Below are 23460 nucleotides of genomic sequence, written 5' to 3'. Positions count from 1 at the left end.
AAAGTGTTGAGTGGCAAGGTGAACCAATACCACACAGTGTCATCCACTGTTTGTTAGGTTATTTTTATACCCTTTCCAAACGTCATGTGTTTTCTTAAGCGTCCACTCAGGCAAAACATCACATGCCCTTTTTCCAGGTAGCTTCCAGAAAAACACCATATGCCTGTCCTTAGCAAGCATTCTTCCATGTGTCTGCTTCAGCAAAAACATCCTTTCATAAGGCAATTTCCAGAATAATATCACATGACACAACTGAGTCTCCAAAGAAATCAGAAATTTCCACTCCATCCAGGGTCTAATATGCAGAGGACTGGAAGGTGTCATAGATGGGGGATGCCCAATCTGAATAAGTGTGAAGAGTGGAAGATCTCTGAGGAGAATTGTCCAAGAGCAACACAGATAACCTCTTCAGGCTCACCTTCGCCTGTCTGGAGCTTCTAAATGGTCCTTTTCCTGCCTGTTAGAACCTAACATTTAAAGAGTGCTAGAGAATATTTTTCAATCTCTGTGTTAGTATGTCATCTCAATTCACATATTCAGGTTCCACACAGAATCTTCAGATACCATGAGAGTTATAAAACTGTATGGTTAAAAGAAAAAGACAGAGATCCAGTTAAGCATCCTCCTCTGAAATGCTTCTCTATTAGTGTAAAATAGTGTCATGTCTCTCAGCTGAGGGGTACAGCACCTCCTGTACAGTGCCCTAAACTTTCAGATGACTGGCTGTCACCTCCACCCACTGAATCAGCACTACTGGGTTTAGTGATCTAGATGAGACTTGCATATTGGGCATGGCATGTACAGAAGCTTATGTTGAGGAGGCCAGAGAACAACATATAAGAATCAGTTTTTTTTTTCCTTTTACCATGTGGATCCTGGAGAGAGAACTCAGTTCCATAGCTTTAGCAGCAGAGGTCTACGTCCACTGACCTTCTCAACAGTCAAGGACTTTTCAAAGTTTAATTGAACATCAGTCAGATGAAAAAGGGGGTCAGTTTGGAATGGATACTAATGGGAAAGAGACCACAGGTATCCTTGTATGACTACACCACTGCAAGACAAATTTGATTAGCTGTAGTCCATAGAATTTATAAGCACTAAAAGAAAGCCTGCTTGATAAGATAATAGACAATAGAATAGAAGTATAACTTTTTACATTGGTTGCACTTAAGCGTCCTCTGTTATAAACAGTAACTGGCAATTTCCAGGAATATCTTGGGCATGTAGGCAAAGTATACGACTGTGTACATATGAAGGGTAAGAAAGAATGGATTCCACATGACATATCTGTGCTTTTTCATCAATGGCAGTGAACGCTCAGGACAATGAAGACCATGTCCCTCTGCACTTCTGTTCTCGATTTGGACACCACAATATAGTGAGCTACTTGCTCCAGAGTGACTTGGAGGTTCAGCCTCACGTCATTAACATCTATGGTGACACTCCTTTGCACCTGTGAGTATGACTTAGCATTTATCATGTCCAACTCATGTCCTTTTACTTATTAAAGTCTCTTCTTCCCATCCAGGGCGTGCTACAATGGAAATTTTGAAGTTGCCAAGGAAATTGTCCACGTAACAGGAACTGAAAGTCTGACTAAGGAAAACATCTTCAGTGAGACAGCTTTTCACAGGTAGAGAATATCTCTGTGTGCCAGACACTGAGTTTGGCTGACACCATTCAGCACCCCAAGTCATTTATACAAAGCCATAACAAACAGTGACAGATGTTGCAGTCAGAAAGTGAGCACACAGGTAGGGCGGAAGAAAAGCCTGGCTGGGCACAGAAAGGCAAGGTTGAAGCAGCTGCTTCCATCAGCAAACGGATCTGTCTCCAGATGCTGCTTTTCTGGCTGGAGCCACAAAGACATGGACTGATGTTGCCAAGGCAACAGGCCTATCAACATCTGTAAGCATATTGCTACTCACTCTCTGAAAAGCTGCCATGAGGGGCTGTGTGCTCTCTCTGACAAGAATCTCATTACTAGGATTCATCAACATCAAATGCGACACTTTCTCCCTCACTTTCTTAAACCTTATGTGCAAATGTGTCTACCCAAGATATCCATCTGCCAGCTGCTAAAAGCCTAGTTAGGATGGTATTGGGATACCCAGGATGTAGCTCTTTTCTTGGAATCCATAAAACCCTTTTCCAGTATGCTTAGCGAAGTGCCCTGAAAGACCAGCTGTGATTGGGAAAGATGCACCCCATGAATGAAGCAAGGGGCTGCTGAGCCCGGAGCCACAGCAGCTCCTAAGCTTTCTAGGAGGAAGGAGGTGATTTACAACATTAGGAGCCCTTGCTTGGAAAGGGTTGTTATTTTGCTACAAAAATAATTTGAACTTAATAAACTTTGACTAGCTTAGACATCACATATTTCTCAGCTAATTTACAACTTCTAAAAACTATACTCCAGGCTGATCTGTTGTCTGCATATTGTTTGGTTTGCATTGGTGGATAATAGAAAAGTAAAAGACTCTTTGATCCTAAAGTAACATTAATCCTGCACTTCTTTACCAGGCATCAAACCTTCAGATATAATATGGGTTTGCAGGGTGGCTTGTTTTTTTTTTTGTTTTTTTTTTTTTTTGTTGTTTTTTTTTTGTTTTTTTTTTTTAACAATCAAACCCATTACAACGAAAGGAAAGTTAAGGAAACTAGCACCTAGGGAGGAAGCAGAGACTATACTCCAGGTTATTGTGTACATTATCACATTTAACTTCAGAAATCTTTTGAAATTTAAGCAAATCTAATTATCTATTAACTACTTCTCTTGTTGCTATGGCCAAATAAATAGCTCACATGAAGCAACAGGCAGGAGGGTCTATTCTGTCTCACAGTCTTAGGAGACACAGTATGGCAAAGTATGAATGTAATGATGGCTGGAGACTGGGCAGCTGTTTGCCTTGCATGGGCAGCCAGGCATCAGAGGTGAGGGCTGCCACCTTGCCAGCACCTCCTTTCCCTTTCTGTATTTAGTCTAGGACCCCAGCACATGGGACACTGCCACCTACATTCAGAAGAGGTCTCAGTTAAACCTCTCTTGGAAAGTCCTCACAGGCACATGCAAAGGTTTAACTCACTAACACCCAAGGGTTTATTCATACAATCAGGTCTACAAAATAACATAACCATGATAGAATGTGTGTGTGTGCATGTGTGCATGCATATGTGTGTATGTGCATGTGTGCATGCATATGTGTGTATATGTATATGTGTGTATCCACACACATATATGAATAAGCATATGCATATATGTGTGTATACATATGAACACATACATGTGTACATACATGCATACATACATACACACATGTACATATCTAGGTATAGTCACATAAACACACACATGTGTATATACCGATATATATTTTTGACCTGCCAAGTCCTATAACTAGTTGTTTTGAAAGTACTAATAAAGCAACTTGGATAATGAACTATATTTAATGGGTAACATTGCAGTTCAATTTCCAGTGTAAATAGTTGAAGGTGATAAGGAACCATTTTACCAAGATAGTGATGATTATCGATTTATTAACCCAGTCAATCATTCAAGGAAGATCTACTGCAGACCTGCCCTGTGTTGATGGAAGTAGAAACATTAACACACTAGAATCACTTATCTCCTTACAGAAGCCCTTCTGTGAAGTGTGAAGGTGACCAGAAGTGTGTCCACCAGCACACACACTGCTATGTGTGCCATCCTACTGACACCAGGAAGAAGCCTAGGAGACAGTGAGCTCTGCCTTTGGTTCATATGGTGTCACACAGTGGGCAATTATTTGTCACACAGGGCAGTTTCATTAAGAATGGCTTCCTCAAGGCCATCCCAGGAGGAAGAAGTAGTGAGATGCAGGAGACTGCCTCTACTAGAACTGAGTCCCTGTTCCCTTCCTCTAGCCATGGTTGGATGTGGGCTGATCCATATGCTATATGAGTGAGCCTCAACTCCTTCGGTTTGGAAGGATCGCAAGAGTGACCACTTTCTGTAAAGGCCAATTGCAGGAGAGGGGGCATTTCTGACATTTGCTTGTTCAAAACAAAAGCCAGTTATTATTGCTTAATCTTTATTTTCTTCCTGTCTCAATTTAAAATTAGTCAGATTAGACTGGATACAAAATTAATCCTGGATGTGGGGATATATCTAGAAGAGTTTAGCAGCAGGGGAGGGGAGACAGTCTTGAAAGTGAGTGGCAGTTTCCAGGTCTATAAAATGCACACGGGAAGAAAACTAGTGGAGCCAGCCTGTCTCCCTTTACTTCCCGACGGCAGCATTGGCTGATCTGCTGCCCCAGGTTCTGCTGCTTGCCTTCCCTGCATAACAAACTGTTCTCTCTTTAACTGTGACCCCAAAAGAGCCCTTGCTCCTGTAAGTTGCTCCTGCCCCAGCTACAAGGCAGGTATCACACAGGCAACATGTTTGCCTTACACACACCCTTCCCCCATGTATCTCAGGAAACATGTGAAGTCGAAATTCCATTTAAGTAGTTCAATGGACCCAGATGCAAAATTCATCTATAAAAATATTAATTGTTTGGGGTCCTTAAATATGCCAGTGTTATTTCCAACTGGGAAGAGCTGGTCATGAGCATGCTCCACTGTGTGTGTTACGGATCCATAGCATGAAATTTCAACAGCATGACACAAGTAGACAGGATAAAATAAAAACTCAAGCTTAGAGTCCCGATCATACTCTAGGTCCCTGGAGGGTGTGTAAACATGCTCCCTGAACAGGGGACAACCTGGAGCACCTACTCTCTGGAGAGCACCAACTCTCTGGTCACAGAAGCCTTGACAGATCGGGGGTCATTTTCCTGGGGGACTAATTTCAGACTGTTACTTCAAATTGACAAAAGTTTGTCTGTAATACACATTTGATTGTCTCACATGGATGTGCTAGGTTAAAGGTGAATTGACAACAATGAGAACACTTGACCAAAATAATAATAAGTTCATACAAGTCTTTGTTTGCTCCAGATGTTTAATGTGTGGTTCTGTTGCCCTTGGTAAACAGCACTCACAGGAGGGCTGTTACCTCCTCTCAGCTCCTTTTCTCTCCCACCTCTTCCTTCTGTCTCTGTCTATGACTCTGTCTCTGCCTCTCTGTTTCTGTTTCTCTCTCTGTGTGTCTCTCTCTGCCTTTCTATCTCTGTTTCTCTGTCTCCCTCTCTCTGTCTCTCTGCCTCTCTCTCTCTCTGTCTCTCTCTGGATTGTCCTGGATTAATCAAGTTTGTATCATTTCTTATGGTTCCCATAATAACACACATTCTGAGAAATCTATACAACAGCAATACACCATTTCACATTTTCAGATATACAATATACTGACAACTTTTGTCTCCTGTACAAATGTTCCTTTTGGATTGAAGATGATCACCTTTCCTCTGCTTTCCTGTATTCAGCCTTCTGCCTGCACCATCTTTACCCCCAAGTTCCATTTCCCATAAAGTCATCAACCGGATTGGGTTAGGATCTACTGTAATGACTACTGCATTTCCACTATGTCTTAGAAGGCAATATCTCTAAATAGAGTCTATAGAAAAAAATCTGGGATATAGGACTTCTGTGGAGACATGACTCAGCATATAGCAATCTCTCTCCCTTATTTTCTGCTTCTGCAGTGCTTGTACCTATGGCAAGAACATTGACCTGGTCAAATTCCTTCTTGATCAGAATGCTGTGAACATTAACCATCGAGGAAGAGATGGGCACACAGGTAAGACTGCTGAGAACATCTTGTCTACCCCTGACTGTCAGTTCTCAAAACCGGTGTTGAGCCTAGAGGCTGATAATGGTCAGGCCCCAGTGGATGCAGTGTTTTTATCAATTAGAATCATCTAGAATTAATGGTAAATGGCAATATTAAAAATCAATTGAGTTTCCCCGAACACTGTGCAGTCTCCCTGCTGTGTTCAAACCTGCATACAATCTTTGCATCCTGTGTTCCCTCCATCACAATAGGCTGATGATCATGGCATTTATCTGCCCTTGGTGTGGTGCTCAAGAAAAATACTGGTTGAGGTCTTTATACTATTTTTGTAAAGGCAATATTTGTTCTTGATAATTATTGTAGAAAGAGGAATGAAAAATTAGAACACACCAAGTTAATATAGTCAGTATAGAAGGCTGCCTAGACTAGAGTCCCTCTATTGCTGAATATAACACCTGTTTTCTCAGTAATAAAATTAATTCTTCTTTGCACACCAATTAGGGATTTGTATCTCTGCAAACAACCCTGTTTGTGGGGTAACTCTTTTGACATCAAAGCATCTTTTCTTCTTTCTTCTTTTCCTCCTTTTGTTCTTTTCCATCACAGGATTACACTCTGCTTGCTACCATGGCCACATACGCCTGGTTCAGTTCCTACTGGATAATGGTGCAGATATGAATCTAGTTGCTTGTGATCCCAGCAGGTCTAGTGGTGAAAAAGATGAGCAGACATGTTTGATGTGGGCTTATGAGAAAGGTATGTTTTTAATCATCGCTTCTCTGCAGCGACACATTGAACCATGTGCATAGATTATGTCAATGCATCAATAATTTCTTTGCTTATATGACATGAACCCTTCCACTTCCTCTGTAAATTGTGTGTAAGGCTCTGGAGACTTTAATCAGAATCCAGCAGGCCATTATTAGAGAAAGCAACTTTTGGACTGTAAATGAGCTGATTCATTCTTAGCATTGATGCTGAAATGGACTGGGCTGCTTTAATTCTAAGCTCTAGAGAAACAAGAGAGATAAGTGACCATAGCAGAGTGGTTTATAGTTGGTTTTCATATCTTAAAGAAAATGTTGATCTATGCTATATATGTATGTATTATATGTGTGTGCATATATATATATATATTCATGTGTGTATGCATTTGTGTATTAGATATATGTATTTATGTATGTATGTGTGTATATCTATATATGTATTTATGTGTGTATGTACTTATGTATTATATATATGTACTATGTGTGTATATATGTGTATATATATATATTTATGTGTATATGCATTTATGTATTATATATTATGTGTGTATTTATGTGTGAATGTATGTGTGTATATGTATATGTGTTTATGTGTGTATGTATTTATGTATTATATATGTATTATGTGTGAATGTGTGTATATATGTATTTATATGTATATGTATGTATTATATATATGTATATGTGTGTATGTATGTGTATATATATATATATGTATTTCTGTGTGTATGTATTTATGCATTATACATATATATATGTATTTCTGTGTTTATGTATGTATGTATATGAAAATTTATCAGTTTAAACTCTGCTAAGGATTTCTGTGTTATAAAACAAGGGAGATATGACACAAAACACACAGCTTTCACTTTAAAAGGATTAAGAGAGAGTTTATTCCAGAGCTAAATTGAGCAACCATGACCCAGAAACACAGATTTAGGTTATTGCAATACCATAGTCTAATATGTTAATAGTTTCGTGAAGTTTTTGTAGCTACAGAACAAAATAAAGTCATAAACTATGATATTTTCAAATAAATTGGTGAAAACAACAGATATACATGTTATAGTCATGTAAGGACGTCTCTAAATGTCCAATGGGATATAATGCCATCCCTGACCTTTGGTTTGGTGGAACCCAAAGGGCTGTTGGCATACACTAAAAGAGTTTACCTAATAGGCATGATAATTTTATGTCATGCACAGTGGTGGGCAGTAAATAGTGTGAGGTCTATCTTGGAGTGTGGTTGATAACCCAGTGATACTCCATTGTAGAAAAGCTATTTCCCCTTTGCTACAATGTATCAATTGTAAATAGCTTCTTGGTTGGGGGTAGAACCCTGTGTCTACTTCCTCTTCTATGTTCTGAGACCTGCCTGGATTGAATCACAGGTCTTGTTTGAGCTGCAATAATCTCTGAATTCATATGTGTGTCAATTCTTTTCCTTGGAATCACCCCTGACTTCTCTGCTTTACCCTCTTTCTATCCCCCAACCCCTTGCTGAAAAGGTCCCAGAGATGTGAGGCAAGGGGGTTGATAAATACATTCCATTCCGTACTCAATTGGCTCATGCTCTGTACAATATCCAGTTCATGGATGCGTCTTAATTTCAACCCACTGCATCAAGAAGCTTCAGTGATGTGCACTGACTCCATGATGTGCATCAATCCATGTGTGTAGCAGTATGTTATTAGAAACCGTTTTATCACCATGTCTCTTGAGCCAAATGACAGTAGTGGAATTTCCCTGAGCCCATGACCCATCTAGTATCAGATTCCTGGTCGCTTAAGCAGTGTCAGGTATGGGTTCCATGTCACAGAATGGGTCTTAAATGTAATCAAAAAGTGATTGATCACTCCTATAACATTTGTACTGAGCCAAAATATCCTGCAGGCAGGTCACAGGGTTTGTAGGTGGGTGAATTGGTGACTAGCTTTCTTCTCCAGTAGAGCACCTTACACTAGGAAAGCCAGTCAGAAATATGAATCTTCTAGTTGGGCGATAACTGATTTCCCCAGGTTGTATGACATGAGTCAGCACTGTCCTCACCCATCTGGCCTTTCCATGCCATGAAAAATAACCAATAATCTTGGCAATACGCTGTGATAATGGCCAATGACTCAACAGAATAGAACAAGTTTCTGGCACTTGAGGTTTTACTTGGTGGCATGAGATGTGAACTTGATGATTTCATTTAGACCCCTTCCATATATGTAGATAATTTAGAAAGCTTCTATAGCAGTAGGCTTCCATATAATTTTCTGAATGGCCTTTGGTTTTCCTTGTCCTTCCCTGGATTCCTTTGCACAGCTCTTCCATCACCCTCCCAATTTTATCCTCTAATCCAGTTTCCTCTGTGAAATTTAAGATATTTAAAGTTTATGTAAAATAAGTTTCTCATTTTCTTTTAAGTGTGAGGGTCCTCAGAGATTGCACTGACACACAAAATTACCAAGCGGTAGGCTGTCTCAGCTACAAAGTTGATCTAGAAGGTTTTGTGCCTGAATAGGGTGAAGTCCATTAAGGAGAAGAGAGATGGGAATACTGTAAGCTTAGAGACGGCGAGACAGAAAAATACACAAGCCTGAAGATTGCTAGTGAAAAAATAAAAATGACGTGGGATTCCTTTTATACAGGAGAGTCAGTAAAATAGTGGTGAAACAGCAAACACTTTATATCCTTCCACAAGCTGCATTCACATAGCTAAACAGATTCCTACACCCACCCAGAAGCCAATGAAAACCTTTCACAGCACCCAAGCCCCAGAAACACTCCTGAAAATCTCTTCTAATCCCTTCCCCCAGGGAGCAGCCACAGCTTCTTTCACTAACTAATGGACTTGTGTTGTGGTATATTTCACTATATCTGGTTCCTGTTGTCCAACAACTTATGAGATCAACCCTTCTCTCTGCAGGCAACTGCAGGCCCCTATTCATATCGCTGCTTAGTGAAAGGTTTTGAGGCAGTGTCACAACTCATTCCACTTATTCTACTGTCCACGGGCATTTGGACACATTTCAGTTTAGAGCTTTCAGAACTCACTTGTGAGTGTACAGCGTGTCCCTTGATGGATATGAATGCACTTCCATAAGGTACCAAAGCTTTCTACTTCCTGTTAAAAAGCTCCAAGTAGCTCCATCTTTAAGCGTCAGTAGAGAAATCTTCCACAGTTTAAAGCTTGGAAGACCTCACTAGGTTCCTTTTGCTCCGCACAGCAAATTTGTTCATGCGTGCTCAGACAGCCCTTTCTCAAGGGCTGTGATCTTCAGCGAAGCAGCCTTTACCCAGCATTCATATCGAGAAAGCAGCTCTGAAGTTGCTGTTGCAGCTAGCTCTTCACAGAACTTCGCTTCTTTGCCTTTAGTTGATTGAGAGTGATAGTCTAACTCTGACTTTATTTATTTTATTTTCTGTTGGAATCCACTCCTCACAAAACAATGAATTATGGTGCTGCCTCCTTAGCAACGGACAGCAGAAACCCTGTAGTTCAGAGGGTCTGCCCACTCATCACTCTAGCACTGGTCTCCATCTCTTATCTCTGTTTGTCCAACTGATTCTCCAGGCACCAGCATGGATTTCCATAATTACTGTGAACTTTAACAAGCTGAATGTTAGTGCCCAGGAGACAGATGGATGGCTTGCATATGTTCAGAGGCAAATCGAATCAGACCATTGTTGCTACCATTCTCTGGCATCTTTTTCTTGTGCTCTGGGAAGACTGACACAGCCTTGTTATTACTGTCAGTGGCAAGAAGTTTCTGTTTGTTTTCAATAAAGATATGCTGTCATTTGTCCCTTGGAGAGGGGATCTCCAAGTTAATTGATGGCTTTAGAAATAGACTCTTCCATGTGCAAATAAAGAGGAAGTTGAAGAAACAGTGAGGTCCATGCAGAGTTCTCTCTACAGAACAGGATAGATTTCATTCAGAATGTACCTGCCTTACCCCAGGAAAGAGAAGATAGACAGGCAATTCACAGACGGGGTCTCTTTGTTTGAAAGGACACTTATATTAGTTAGGGAAATCTGACCAAAGGAATTTAAGAATATGGCCCAACACAGAACCCCAACTTACTTCAAATACCATGAGAGATTATTTTGTGATGTTTCTGTCACTCAGTTGTACAATTCCCAATCATGGACTTTGTGAATGACAACATCATGTGGCAATGTCAAGGCCCTGAGCACCCTGGCTATATCATCTAAGACTACACTCAGACTAGAACAGCGTACTTCATCCTTCTCAATGCCATATGTGTCTTAATGGCCCGAAAGCAGACATTTTAGCTTACCCCAGCTAAATTTTAGCCAACCTTCACTTCACTATTCTGATATAGTAACTTCAGAAGTGCTTGAAGGGTCTAGAATAGTAAGTTGTACTTTTTGAATATTCCCTGAAAAGTTGACACCCTGGTTTTGTAGGACCATGCAGGATGAATGTTGGCTACTTACATGAACCTTTTAACACACGGAGACAAAAATTAATCTTGGGAAGATGTTGCCTGCTCACCTCAGTCCTGCACTGAAGTCTCCTGTTTGAGAACTAGCCATGTTTAGCTGGACTGCAACAAGCCCCAATTTTACAGTATTTAGAGTGTCCCTCCAGCTTCCCTACAATTCCGACTGAAAGTGAAGGAAGGGATCCAGTCTCTCTTGGATTCACTCTGTCCTTTCCCTGGGGCACAAAGAACTTATGGGAATCAATTTTAAATTGTCCTGAAGAAGTAGCCAGCAGCCTGGTTATGTTCAAATCCTCTGTCCTAAGAAGCAGTATGGAAAAACCATTGTAAAGATCTGCACATAGCCTTACACCATCATTAAAGATGAAACTGCTAAATGAAAAGATCTCAGGCAATTAGAATTGAACCCATAGCTCAGTGGCTTGTCTGGCAGTTAGATTTGAAAGGCTGCCTTGGACAAAGGAGAGCACTCTTTTATGTCAGGCTGTTCAGGGTCAGAGAATAACCCAAACTAGAAACAGAACTAAAAACTCCTGATTTGCTTCAGCGCTGACACCAGTTAAAGTAATTTACAGAAGCTTCTACCCCAATATTTAATTACCCACAATGCAATATTTATATGTAGCAGAGGTGCCATAATTTACAGTGACAGGAAGCTGGGGTTGGAGAATTAGGAGTAAGTGAGGAAAACAATAAAACTCGAGGCTCTTGTCCTGAGATACATGCTTTGTTTATTCTTTCTGACAAGGGGAGCTCGACATGAATTATTTATAGTAAGTGTGCTATCACGTCCTCTCTAACCGAGTAATGAAATCTCATAGTCATGATTTCCTATAGATTGTAGCCCATAAAAAGTAGCTGAGGGATGAAGGTGAGGAGGAATAGAGGTAAGAAGTGGTAGATTCATGAACCATTCTGGAAACTTTCACTGATGTGTCCTGAAGTCCCCAGGTAGCTTCCTTGCTGAATTCCAAGGCAGCTGGAGAGCAGATGTGTGGTTGGTGAGCCTGGGGTGGCATGCTAGAGTGGACCAGGAGCAATGGGGAGAAAAAGGAAGAGCTGATAAAAACCTGACATGGAATTTTAAACCTGTGTGGATTTCTATACTCACTACCCTTAACATATTTAGTTATTCTTTGAAATATAAGTAATAATACTAACCATCATTTAAGTGGACAGATTTTATTCTTATTATAAATATTATATACAAATATTTTCTGAAGTATCGCTGCTATAAGTATTGGGATATATTTTAACTGGGGAGACAAAACCTCACATTTGTCATATCTATGTAGTGTATATTTGTATAAATGTATGATCCAACAACCAAAGCAATCTACTTCCCATCATTTGGTTCATTGAGGAAGAGGCTCATTCTATTGCCTAGACTACCCTGGAACTCAATTTCTACTCCAGACCAGCCTAGAACTCAAAGCAGTCCTCTCAACAGCAGCTTGCCAAGTCTTGGATCCAGGGATGAGCCACCATGTCTTGCCTACAGAGGGCTTGAAATAGGGGCCGTCTTTCCACTATGAAGACTTTAGGAGTTATCTGCTAAGTCATGCCTGTCTGCAACGCACAGCTGTTCACAGAGAGTAGATAGAATTCTGCTTCCCTGCAGAGGTCAGACTTTTGCCTACACAGTGGAAAATGAGGCTGTGTGAAGCACACATGCCACCTCATTACCAAATGAGCACAAGAATATCTCCCAATAGCTCTCTGCTTTATCCTAAAACCTAAGACGAACAATGAGCATTGACTTTACCAAATTCTGACAGGAGCTAAGAACGAGACATGTTTGGAACATGATCGATCCTGGATGCAAATAGTCTTTCATCATTTGCAGTATGCTTTAATATATATGAAATAATCATATATAGTATGTGAGAAGGCCTTTGACGCCTCTACTGAGGGGGGTTCAGTCCTTGAAAATCCCATTATACAAACCTTAAGAGTAGAAAAGCATATGCCAGGTCATGAGACTACTCATTTTTTTTTGTTGCTCAGAGCATAACACTAACATTAAAACCTCAAGACTAAAGCAAAAGTTGATAATCCCTATTTAAAATTTCATTAAAATAATTTGAAAATATGATTCTGATCTGTGTGGCTGTGTGACAGTAATGAAATCTCTCTGTGCATGTTAATCCTCTTGACCGTGGCAGGGCTTTCAGGCCTTGTTAAGGAAGACCTTTGCTCAGATTCCCGCCGATTCCAGAGGACCACACTAACAGGTGACCACTCACATGAATGTGAGATCAATGTGAGACCATCAGCCTCATCAATACGCTCCTACTGTGCATTCCTCATGCATTCTGTTGCTTGATGACACCATCCACAGTGTCATTTACACACACACACACACACACACACACACACACACACACACACACACACGTGTGTGTATATATATATCTTTGACCTTTTCCCCCTCTTATCCCAGCACACAGACCATTTGAATAAAAGTCCCCTCAATCCACTTCAGTATATTTTGAGTCTATCCTTTTCTCTTTATTTTTACCACCACTGTGTTAGTTCAAACCCTTCTGATATCTTGCCTGATTCATATTATCACCTTCTTAACTCATTTTTCTCTTAATATCACTTACGCCTATTTCTCTAGTTATAGTCTGCTTTCAGCACACAGCCACCTACAGGAAAAAGACCTGCTTGATATCATGCCCAGTGCATTTCCTGCTTCTCAACCACTGTGGGCAGTTACTTTTGTCATAAGAGTGACATGTCAACCATTGCCACATTGACTAGGTCACTCGAATTTTCTCAGGGTCCACTCTGTCAAGCATGTTCCAAACTTGATTTACTGTTCTGTATAATGACACAGAGGAGCAGCATCTGTTAATAGAATGGTAATAAAATCTCCTCTTTCATTCCTCAACACACCTGGCATTCTGTATTCCTTCCCAAGGTTTTCCCATGCCTCAACCATCTTCTCCACCAAATTTTAACTTAAGTTTTTAATTTCCACTTGACCTTCAGGAATACATATATGAATTCTCTGTAAGAGAAAGCCTTGCCTGCAAGCCAGCCTCAAAACTGCCAGTTTGAATGTTTTGTTTTGTCGCATATATATCTGTTTTCCATTTCACCCTAAAACACCTTATCCTTACTAACTGCAAACTTTTGTATAACAAGTTTGGGGGCTGTCTTTGTCTTCCAGAAACTTTAATCTCAGTGACTGATGCCTAACAGAAGTTCAGGGCATGCTTGTTGAAATGAAACCACTAAAGAACAAGCCATCGGACATGACAATCTGTTCCAGGAACCAGTACAGGGCATCTTGTGAGCAATGTTTTCAGGAATACTAATTATGGTTATCCTATTGACTCTGAAGCTGTGTCTATAAGAGGGAGAGCTGACTTAACTGCTGAGTCTCTGTCAACTTTCAGCTTTTATTTTCAACACACCACATCCTGGAGTCCTCTGAGAGGGAAGTCTCAACTGAGGAATTGCCTAGGTCAAATTGACCTGTGTGCATAGCCTGCTGTGACCGGCTATGGCCTAGAAGTAAAAGTCAAGCAAACTTCTGTTCCACGCCACTTTTCAGTAGAGTGATTTATCACAGCAACAGAAAGGACACTAGAAGAGAAATTGGTGCCAGGCATGGGGTGTTGCTTGGTGGACCAATCTGTTTTATTTAAGGACTGTGGAAGTGTTTGTACTCTGGGAGAACCACTGGGTGTTTAAAGCTCAGCGAGCTACTTCCATTAGAGCTTGGAGGATAAGAATGCTGAGAGAAATACAAACAGGGAATGCCTTGCTCGTGAGGTTTGTAGGAAAGTCAGAGCAGAAATCAGGAGGCAGAAGCCACAGGACACTTGTGGAGCTTGCTCTCTGCCTTGCTTCCAGGTTCTTGCTTAGCTAGCTTTCTTGTGCAGTCCAGAAATACTGCAATAAGAGTTGTGCTGTTCATGGTGATCTGGGTCCTGCTGCATCATTAATAATCTAGGCAATTCTTCACAGACATGCCCATAAACCAATCCAAGTTAGACTCCTCAATTAATGCTTTCCTCATATACAACCCTAAGCTATGTAAAGTTAACAAAGCCAACTAGGACAGACCTCATAGTCAAGTAAATAAACAGAAGACTCTTGCAGACTCCCCCAGGTTCCCATTTCAATACACTGGAATGGCATGTTACCCTGGCCAGAATCTTTTCCTCTCTTTGCTTAGTTAACTCACCTTACCTTTCAAATTCAGCTTGTAGCCCTTCCCTAGCTAGACCCCACAGGCTATGGTGAGACATTGCTGAGATGTCAATTCAGCATCTTCTATTTTCCCACCTAAAGCTTGGCTGGATAAAATTAAAATAATGTATATGGTGTAAACAAGGCATGCAATTATTTTACTTTGCTGCTAAATAACATTGCTGTAAAAGTAAGGACCAGCTTGATTTCAATAATGTATGTATTATACCTATTACTTTATCCCTTCATCAGAAATACATTGGCAGCTAGTCAGTGGGTGCTGTGCCAAGAGCTGAGGTGAAGCCATGAGAAATACAAGTGGTATCTTCATGCCTGAGTAAGGCCATAGTTCTAGTATGAGGAGACAGACCAACCACCACCATCCCCCAAAAGAAAGAGGGAAATAATGAGATAATTTCTGTCAATAAAGTCAGGTGAAATGTGTAATGAGTAGTGCGTTTATGGACATTATCTAACACTGAACAGTCAGAGAAGCTTCAGTGGGAGGAACGAGGATCTGGCTTCTGACAGCTCAACGGTCAAGTGAGAGGAAAAGCAAAGAGGGCAGATGCAGTGAGAGGGAAGGAATAGAGGAAGGAGAGTGGGGTGTCTTAGTGGTCACACTCTCACAGCAAGTGCTTATGCTTGCCAATCTCTACTAGTGCTGAAGGGTGAGTGGCATTTTCATCTTGTGATGCAGGAGCAAGCGAAAGGGCAGATTGGTCTCAAAGCAGAGCTGTGTTATCAGAAGACACAGTGAGCTGGGGATTCTTTTCACCTTTGGTCTTATCGACAGTGTAGAGTCAAGACCCCTCTACAGGTAACAAAGCTGTGGAAAGGCAGACTTCAGAAGTGACCATCTAACTCCACTTCTCAGCCTCCAGGAAATGAGATTTTGTATGAAAAGTGCACAGAGACATTGGACTTAACCTCACACATGTCACTGTTGGAGTCAGGTTCCTCTGAGTCAGTTGCTCTGGTGCAGAGCTGTGGTTGTGCCTTGACTCATCTGGGCAACCGAAACGTAAGAAGTCATTAAAAATTCCCTGAATTTGGGGTGAGAGGTGGCTCGATGGGTGGTGCTTGCCACGTAAACATGGTGATTTGCATGCAATTCCCAGAATCCCCTTTAAAATGGCATGCATAGCCATGTGCACCTGTGACCCCAGCACCAAACAAGTGGTTCACTACGGTTTGCTGCCCAGACCAAGGGTGCTGAGCGTACCTGGAAACTGATAGACTTTACTTGGTGAGCTCCAGGGACATGAGCAACCCTGAATTGAAAAAAAACAAGGAAAGTGTCTAAGGAATGAGAGACAACATTTACCTTTGGTGCATTGGGACACTCACAGAGACACACAGACACACGGACACACAGACACACAGACACACAGACACACAGACACACAGACACACACAGACACACACACACACACACACACACACACACGAATGCACTCATGCACACATACACACACACTTACTTTCCTGACTAATGGAGTCAATTTCCCATGTCTCTTTTAATCCTGGAACACAAAAGGTCTCAATCTCAGACTCCAGGTGGTGTAGCCATCACTACCCTCACTCAGCTGACCTCTATGTCTGCTCTTCAACTAACTCTCAGGCAAGGAGAAGCATTGTCCATTGCCTCTAGGTTGAAATGGCAAGGATACAGAGATGCTATGAACGTTAAATTTTCTTCCTCAAGAGCCATGAAGACTCAGCTAGGTCTAAGACCATGATACATTACTGTGCTGTCACCCTAACATCTCTGGAGACTGCCTTACAGCCTCACAGACCTAGAAAGTAACATAACTCTTCAACAGAGTAAAAGTAAAAAGTCAAAATTGCCAAGCCCCTGCTACAGACACTGAAGCTCTGAACATGCAGACTGCTGTTATAATTGAGTTGGTAACACAGCAACCTGACATCTGTTTAGGATACCTGAATGTACACACTAAATTCTTAGCTATAGGAGAACATTTTATTTAACCAGTGGAGGCTTGGTTATGTCTGTGCGTGTTGGCTGTGAGTATCTGCCTGTCCACTGTCAGAGCCTTGGCTTCATGAGTCAATTGATGACACTCCAAAGTGAATGCTCCCGCTTCTCTGCCCGTGACCAGGCTTGGGAGTACGCCCTGCGGCTTGTGCTTCCTTCCTTTCCTGTTGGGGGCTTGTCAGAGAGCTTCCAGCAAAGGATCCTATCCTACACTCGTGCCTTCAGAACTGTCAGCAGGAGGAAGGAGATGAGGCAGAGCAGAAGGAGCCTCTTGGCACCTCCCTGGCAGCCTCTCGCTTATCACCAGCCAGAACTCAGGCACTCATTAGGCTCTAGATAGAAATTATTCCAAAGAAAATGCCAGAAAATCGTGCCACCATACTGGCAGGAAATTAAAACTACTCACAGCAAGTGGAGCCAAGAGAGCTTTTACAATGAGAGGAACATGAAGAGTGTGATCAGCTGCTCTCTCAGGCAGTCAGGATTCATAATGCTGATCCTGATCCACTAAGGGAGCACCCATACTGCACCCTGATCCACTAGGGGAGAACCCATACTGCATCCTGATCCACTGGGGGAGCACTCATACTGCATCCTGTTCCTCTGGGGGAGTGCCCATACTACATCCTGATCCACTGGGGCGGGGGGGGGGGGCAATCCTACTGCATCCTGATCCTCTTGGGGAGCACTCATATTGCATTTGGTCCACTGGGGGAGCACCCATACTGCATCCTGATCCACTGGCAGAGCACCCATACTACATCCTGATCCACTGGGAGGGCACTCATACTGCATCCTGATCCACTGGGGGAGCACTCATACTACATCCTGATCCTCTGGGGGAGCACCCATACTACATCCTGATCCACTGGGGGGGCAATCCTACTGCATCCTGATCCTCTGGGGGAGCACTCCTACTGCATCCTGGTCCACTGGGGGAGCATCCATGCTGCATCCTGATCCACTGGGGAAGCACTCATACTGCATCCTGATCCACTGGGGGAACACTACTACTGCATCCTGATCCACTGAGGGAGTACCAATACTGCATCCTGATCCACTGAGATGCTCCCCCAGTGGATCAGGATAGTCCTATTCCCATAAGCAAAGTGAGATCACAGAGGGACCCAGAGGGATGGGAAGGGGGAAGCTGTGAACTAGGCTCTATTGTGTCTGGATAAATTCTGAGGTATGTTTTGGGGGAGTGTCTCCTAAGAGAAACAGAAATAATAAAAAAAAAGATTTTGGTTTGGCTTTCTTATTTTTATTTTTTGGATCCAAGTATGTAACAATAAAGTTATTAAAAGAAAGGCTTTTAAATCCCTGGAGGATCATGGAGTCAAGTTCACACTTTGAAAATGGAATTTAGTAAGAGACAGTTGAAAAGGTGATTTATTTCCAAAGATTTTGTCTTAGTTACTGCTCCATTGCTGTGAAGAGACACCAAGACAAAGGCAACTTTTAAAGGAAAGCATTTAATTGGGGGCTTGCTTGCAATCTCATCAGTTTACTCTGTAAGCATCATGGTAGGGAATGTTGCCATGGGCCGGCTGGCACCGTGCTGGAGCAGAAGCTGAGGGATACAAGTGATTGGAAAGTCACAGGCCAAGAGTGAGACTTGGTCTGGCAGAGGCCTTTTAAATCTCAAATCCTAGTGGCACACATCCTCCTGCAAGGCCACACCTACTAATCCTGCTGAAACACTTCCACTAACTATGGACAAAGCATTCAAATGTAAGCCTACGGGGGGGGGGGGGGCATTCTCCTTTAAACTACCACAGGCAGTCCTTCTTACACCCTGAAGCTAAAGGAATGATACACAGAAAGGGACACTTGAGCTCCTGGGCACTGCAGCTCACAAACTGCATCATCGGCAGAGAACCATGTGAAGCAAGAAAATGACCCAGATGACAGATGGATGCAGTGCAAAGGAGTGCAAAGGAGAATGCGGCTTATTATTAGACAACTTTAAAAGAGAAGTTTGTCTTCTTTTATCCCACTGAGCCACTGACTCACAATGAGGTGTTGTTGGAGGTTGGGATGAGTTGAGGAATGAAAAGTTGAAGAAGGTCTTGTGATCTATTGGGGGATAGAGTCAGAGAGGAAAAGCAGACCACAGCAGGTTTCTAGCTACAGAGCTGGTAATGAAACTGAGGATCTTGGCCCTCATTAGCAATAGGACAGGCATGGGTCTTCCCTTCAGCCTACTTGGTACCCTGTGAGGTGTGGTTTTTGGGTTATCAGAGGGGTGCCTGCTGAACTGAGGTCAGAGATACAGTGAGAAATGGGGTGGTGGAGGTTGGGGGAAATGTTCTGTGGGATGCACAGCAGATGTAGGTGTGGGGGGGGGGGAGGCTACAGCTGATGTTATGATGCAATGCTAGGGACCAGACTGTAGGACTGGGTATAGTGGAAGAGAAACAGGAGAAGAGCAGTAGGCAGCCTTCCTGGCTTTCTGACAAGCTGTTTTGTTTTTGTTTTTGTTTTTGTTTTTGTTTTGTTTTGTTTTGTTTTGTTTTGTTTTCCTTTTTAATTAAAGTAAGGCATATCCTTCCATTCCTGGGAACTAGTGGTTTTGAAATGACCTACATTGATCCTGTCTTTGTAAGCTCTACATAGGTGGTGTCTTAAGTCTCATCAGCAACACCAAGGCACTCATTAGAAAGCCACCATGAAGGTCCTCCCACATAGCTTTTCACACATAGACTCTGGGAAACCTATGCTCACTTCATGTGCTGTGTGACACTTTCTAATAGCCTGGGGCACCTCTTTTACCCAGTGTTCTTATCTCCCCTTCCCTGCCAGGATGCACCACCCTCATCTTCATCAGCCCTGCTTCACCTATGTCTTCTTTAGGTTGTTAATAGGTCAAGTCATGTTTGTTCCAAACTCAGAAATTTTAGGTTATGTACTACCCCTTCCTACCAGATTCTCATCAGAAGTTGGTCTGTTGGCCAACATCATTAAGGCTTTAAGGTATGATTCTGGTCACACAAAATCCAAGCTAACAAGCCGGGCATGGTGACGCACGTCATTAACCCCAGCACTCGGGAGGCAGAGGCAGGCGGATTTCTGAGTTTGAGGCCAGTCTGGTCTACAGAGTGAGTTCCTGGACAGCCAGGGCTACACAGAGAAACCCTGTCTCAAAAAAAAATCCATGCTAACTGATAATAACTAGAGCTTGTCCCAAAATTTTGACACAGTCTACATCCATGGTTAGGAAGACAGAAATCATTATTTACAAAATCTAAAGACAATAAAATGTAGAATCTAGTCGTTTACTTCTAGCAAGTTGCTATATAGATTTTCTCACAGAATTCATTATTCATGTACACAATGTTTTTAAAGGAATCTGGAGGTAGATTGTTCCCTTTGTGAAAATGTCTTGTGTTAGTAAATCTAGTGTTGACTTCTCCATTCTTCATCCATGCAAGCACTATTCAGTGGGCTCTCTTAAAGGGAAAACTTGACTAAATGAGCTCTACTGTGGGCATTCTACCTGTAAACGGGCATGTGCAAAGCCAGTCTAAATTTAAGGTATTTGTGATAGGAAAATATTTATGCTTTGCTGTTTCTATAGTTGGCCACATTTACAGTGGGTTCAGTTGCATTTCACGGGGCTCTGGGCAAGATCTATAAGGTCCACTGTTTGCCTCTTTTACAAATTAGCTTCAGTAGATTATTTTCATAGTGAAAGCATACAATAGTGTCAAGGTTTAATTCTATTGAAAATCAATGGCTTTCTCTGAAAAGCATTTAACATTTTTCATCTTTTTGCAAGAATAATTTGTAGCACAGCTAATAAGCTGAGAATGCTAGTGGTAGTAGTTTAAAATGAGGCATGTCTCTCAACCTTGTGACATTCCAGGACTGGTAACAAGGCTGAGGGAGCAGTTTATCACCCTCTTCCACCTCAGAGCCCTGGGCTTCAGCTGGCAACTGGAAGAGTAACAGCTTCCTGTGTCTTAAAGCATAGACATGGTAATGTCATTGTCCCTGTGTTCCCAGTAAATATGCCACAAACCCACACTGGAATAGAAGATGCATAAAGAAGTGTCCCAGGGTAGGCATACATTCCCAGTGACAGACATCTATGTACACCCTGCTGTCTCCACCATAGAAACCTATGTTATTTTCTCAATTCTGTGTTACTGAGATTGCCAACCAAGTACCAAGTCCACTCACTGTGGGTGCCCCATTCTTTCAGATACCACGTGTGTCTTTCAGACACTCAACCATGTCCTGCCATATATACTCATACCGCTTCATATCTGGTCACTCAAAAGTTTCTCATGATTAATTCCTATAATTATTTGCTCAATTACCTTATAATCCTCTTACAAGCATAGTCATAGTCACATGTCTATTGTATCCCTGCTACCCACTACAGTATATTAGGATACCCTGGGCAGGTTACTTGAATGAAAGAAACACTAAATCCATATTATAGTGTATTATCTCCTTGGATATAGCCTATGTTATAAATTTTATCCATTGGGTTTGGGGAGGGAGCCAGGATTTGTTGACTAAATCAAGACAAAGGTATCCATCCCTTTTGTCTTTTTATGAAGGACATGATGCCATTGTTACACTCCTGAAGCACTATAAGAGACCCCAGGATGAGCTGCCATGTAACGAATATTCTCAGCCTGGAGGAGGTATCTCTTTGCTATTCTGTTTTTATTGCTGCACAATCTTGAGTCAATGGTAAATGTGTGTTGCTGTTATTGTCCCTCTGAGATGAGAAAGGAGGATAGAGCCAAGGGATGAGGTTCATCTGTGAAAGTTTATACCTGGGTGATGCTACACAAAGAGTGGCCACCACAATCCACCGTAATATAAATATTCAAGCTTTGCATTCCTTGGAATGAATGGGCATGGGGTACAAGGCTCAGAAGGCCTAAGAAAGAAAAGAACAGTTATTTTCTATGTCAGCAATTTACTAAGGCAAGGAAAGTGTACCCATAGCCAGATACAAATTAAAGCAGGTACGTCTGCTGGAGTCTTCTAGAACAGAATTAGGACCTCTTTATGGAGATTATAGAAGAACATGTGCACTGCAGCCTCCTGTGCAGAAGGAGATAGGAACCTTAAGCTGGTTTGTGTTTATCATGTTGAACTTTAAGGAGAAATAAATGATTGCTGCCTTTAACTCTACTGTGTAACTTGATTTCTAGATGGCTCCTATGTGTCTGTCCCATCCCCCTTGGGGAAGATTAAAAGCATGACAAAAGGTACCTGTAAGTGGGATGGTTGTTGTTTTATCGCTAAAGATGATTATTGCCTAAATACCACAGACATGTATTTTGTTCTATAATGTTGTGAGTGGTGGCTACCTCAGCATTATAAGCTATGCTGATGGAGACCTTTCTTCTCAGAATCAGCCTTGCCCTCATGCCCCTTAGTACACAGTTGTCACAACAGGGGATCACTGATGAGTACTGAAGAGAGCTCAGACTCACAGGGGACTATTTACATATATTTTGAACAAAATACAAACTATAAATATTAATATTTTTAGAATTGGAAAATCATTTGCTTTAGAAAATATTCAAATTAATAAATTACTATTTTTTAAATCTCTCAAAGAAGTGACCCTTGTTTACTTTTTTGAATGCATGCCACTGTTTGTTGAAATTAACATCACTAGATAAGGAATGTATTAAACACAAGTCCATGAAAAATTAATACTTAATCACTTGGAATCTGTAGTTTTAAGAGTACTTTTTAGTGTGGAATATGTCCTTAGACTTCTTCCTCTGCGTATCACTTGCTGCTTAATGAGCAGTCCTAAAGACCCAGTTTACCAATAGATATTTGACTTCCTTACTGATAGAGGCCGAAGGGGTCAACTCCATTTCTCAGACAATGAGGCAAACCATATTGGAGCATAGCTGTGTCTCTAGCCATGTTAACTGAAGGTCAGATGACAAATAAGGTCAGCCCTGATCAGAGAGATTGTGCTGTTAAGCCAGAAGGCCACCATTCTAGTAATGCAAGCCCAGACCATGTGTGCTAAGGTCTTGGGATCTCCAAGTGATCAGTTACAGTTGGGATGAGGCACCTTTGGTAGAGCATGTCCATTGTGTATTTATAGCCATGTGTGCACATCCTGTACCCAAAATAACAAGGCAATTATTGTTCGCAGAGAAGGCAGATGTTCTCCTCCTGAGGGCTGAATTACCCTCCCGTTTCCATCTGCAGCTCTCGGAAATTGAATTCCATGAGATTATCGGCTCAGGTAAGCAAAGAAACCAGGTCCCTGTTACATTTTAACAACCTCAGACTCACAGTCAACTGTAAACATTTATCAACTTCTC

At 41.8% G+C, this 23460-nt stretch overlaps 1 protein-coding gene across 4 annotated transcripts in view; it reads left to right on the top strand.

Moving 5' to 3' along the window:
- Tnni3k (TNNI3 interacting kinase) overlaps window positions 1-23460 on the top strand; it is a 269117-nt gene that overhangs the window by 92002 nt on the left and 153655 nt on the right. For all 4 annotated transcript variants that reach the window (XR_375539.1, NM_177066.5, XM_011240155.1 and 1 more), the window contains exons 8-14: window positions 1311-1455; window positions 1529-1633; window positions 5622-5716; window positions 6317-6466; window positions 21712-21798; window positions 22318-22374; window positions 23289-23381. Coding sequence is in view for 3 of the 4 variants with exons in the window: in NM_177066.5 (NP_796040.3) it covers window positions 1311-1455; window positions 1529-1633; window positions 5622-5716; window positions 6317-6466; window positions 21712-21798; window positions 22318-22374; window positions 23289-23381 (732 nt within the window). In the remaining variant the exon portion in view is untranslated. The remainder of the gene's footprint in view (window positions 1-1310; window positions 1456-1528; window positions 1634-5621; window positions 5717-6316; window positions 6467-21711; window positions 21799-22317; window positions 22375-23288; window positions 23382-23460) is intronic.

This window comes from Mus musculus, chromosome 3 (genome assembly GCF_000001635.26).
Source record: "Mus musculus strain C57BL/6J chromosome 3, GRCm38.p6 C57BL/6J".
Taxonomy (NCBI): Eukaryota; Metazoa; Chordata; class Mammalia; order Rodentia; family Muridae; genus Mus; species Mus musculus.
This window is presented reverse-complemented; position numbering and strand designations above follow the sequence as displayed.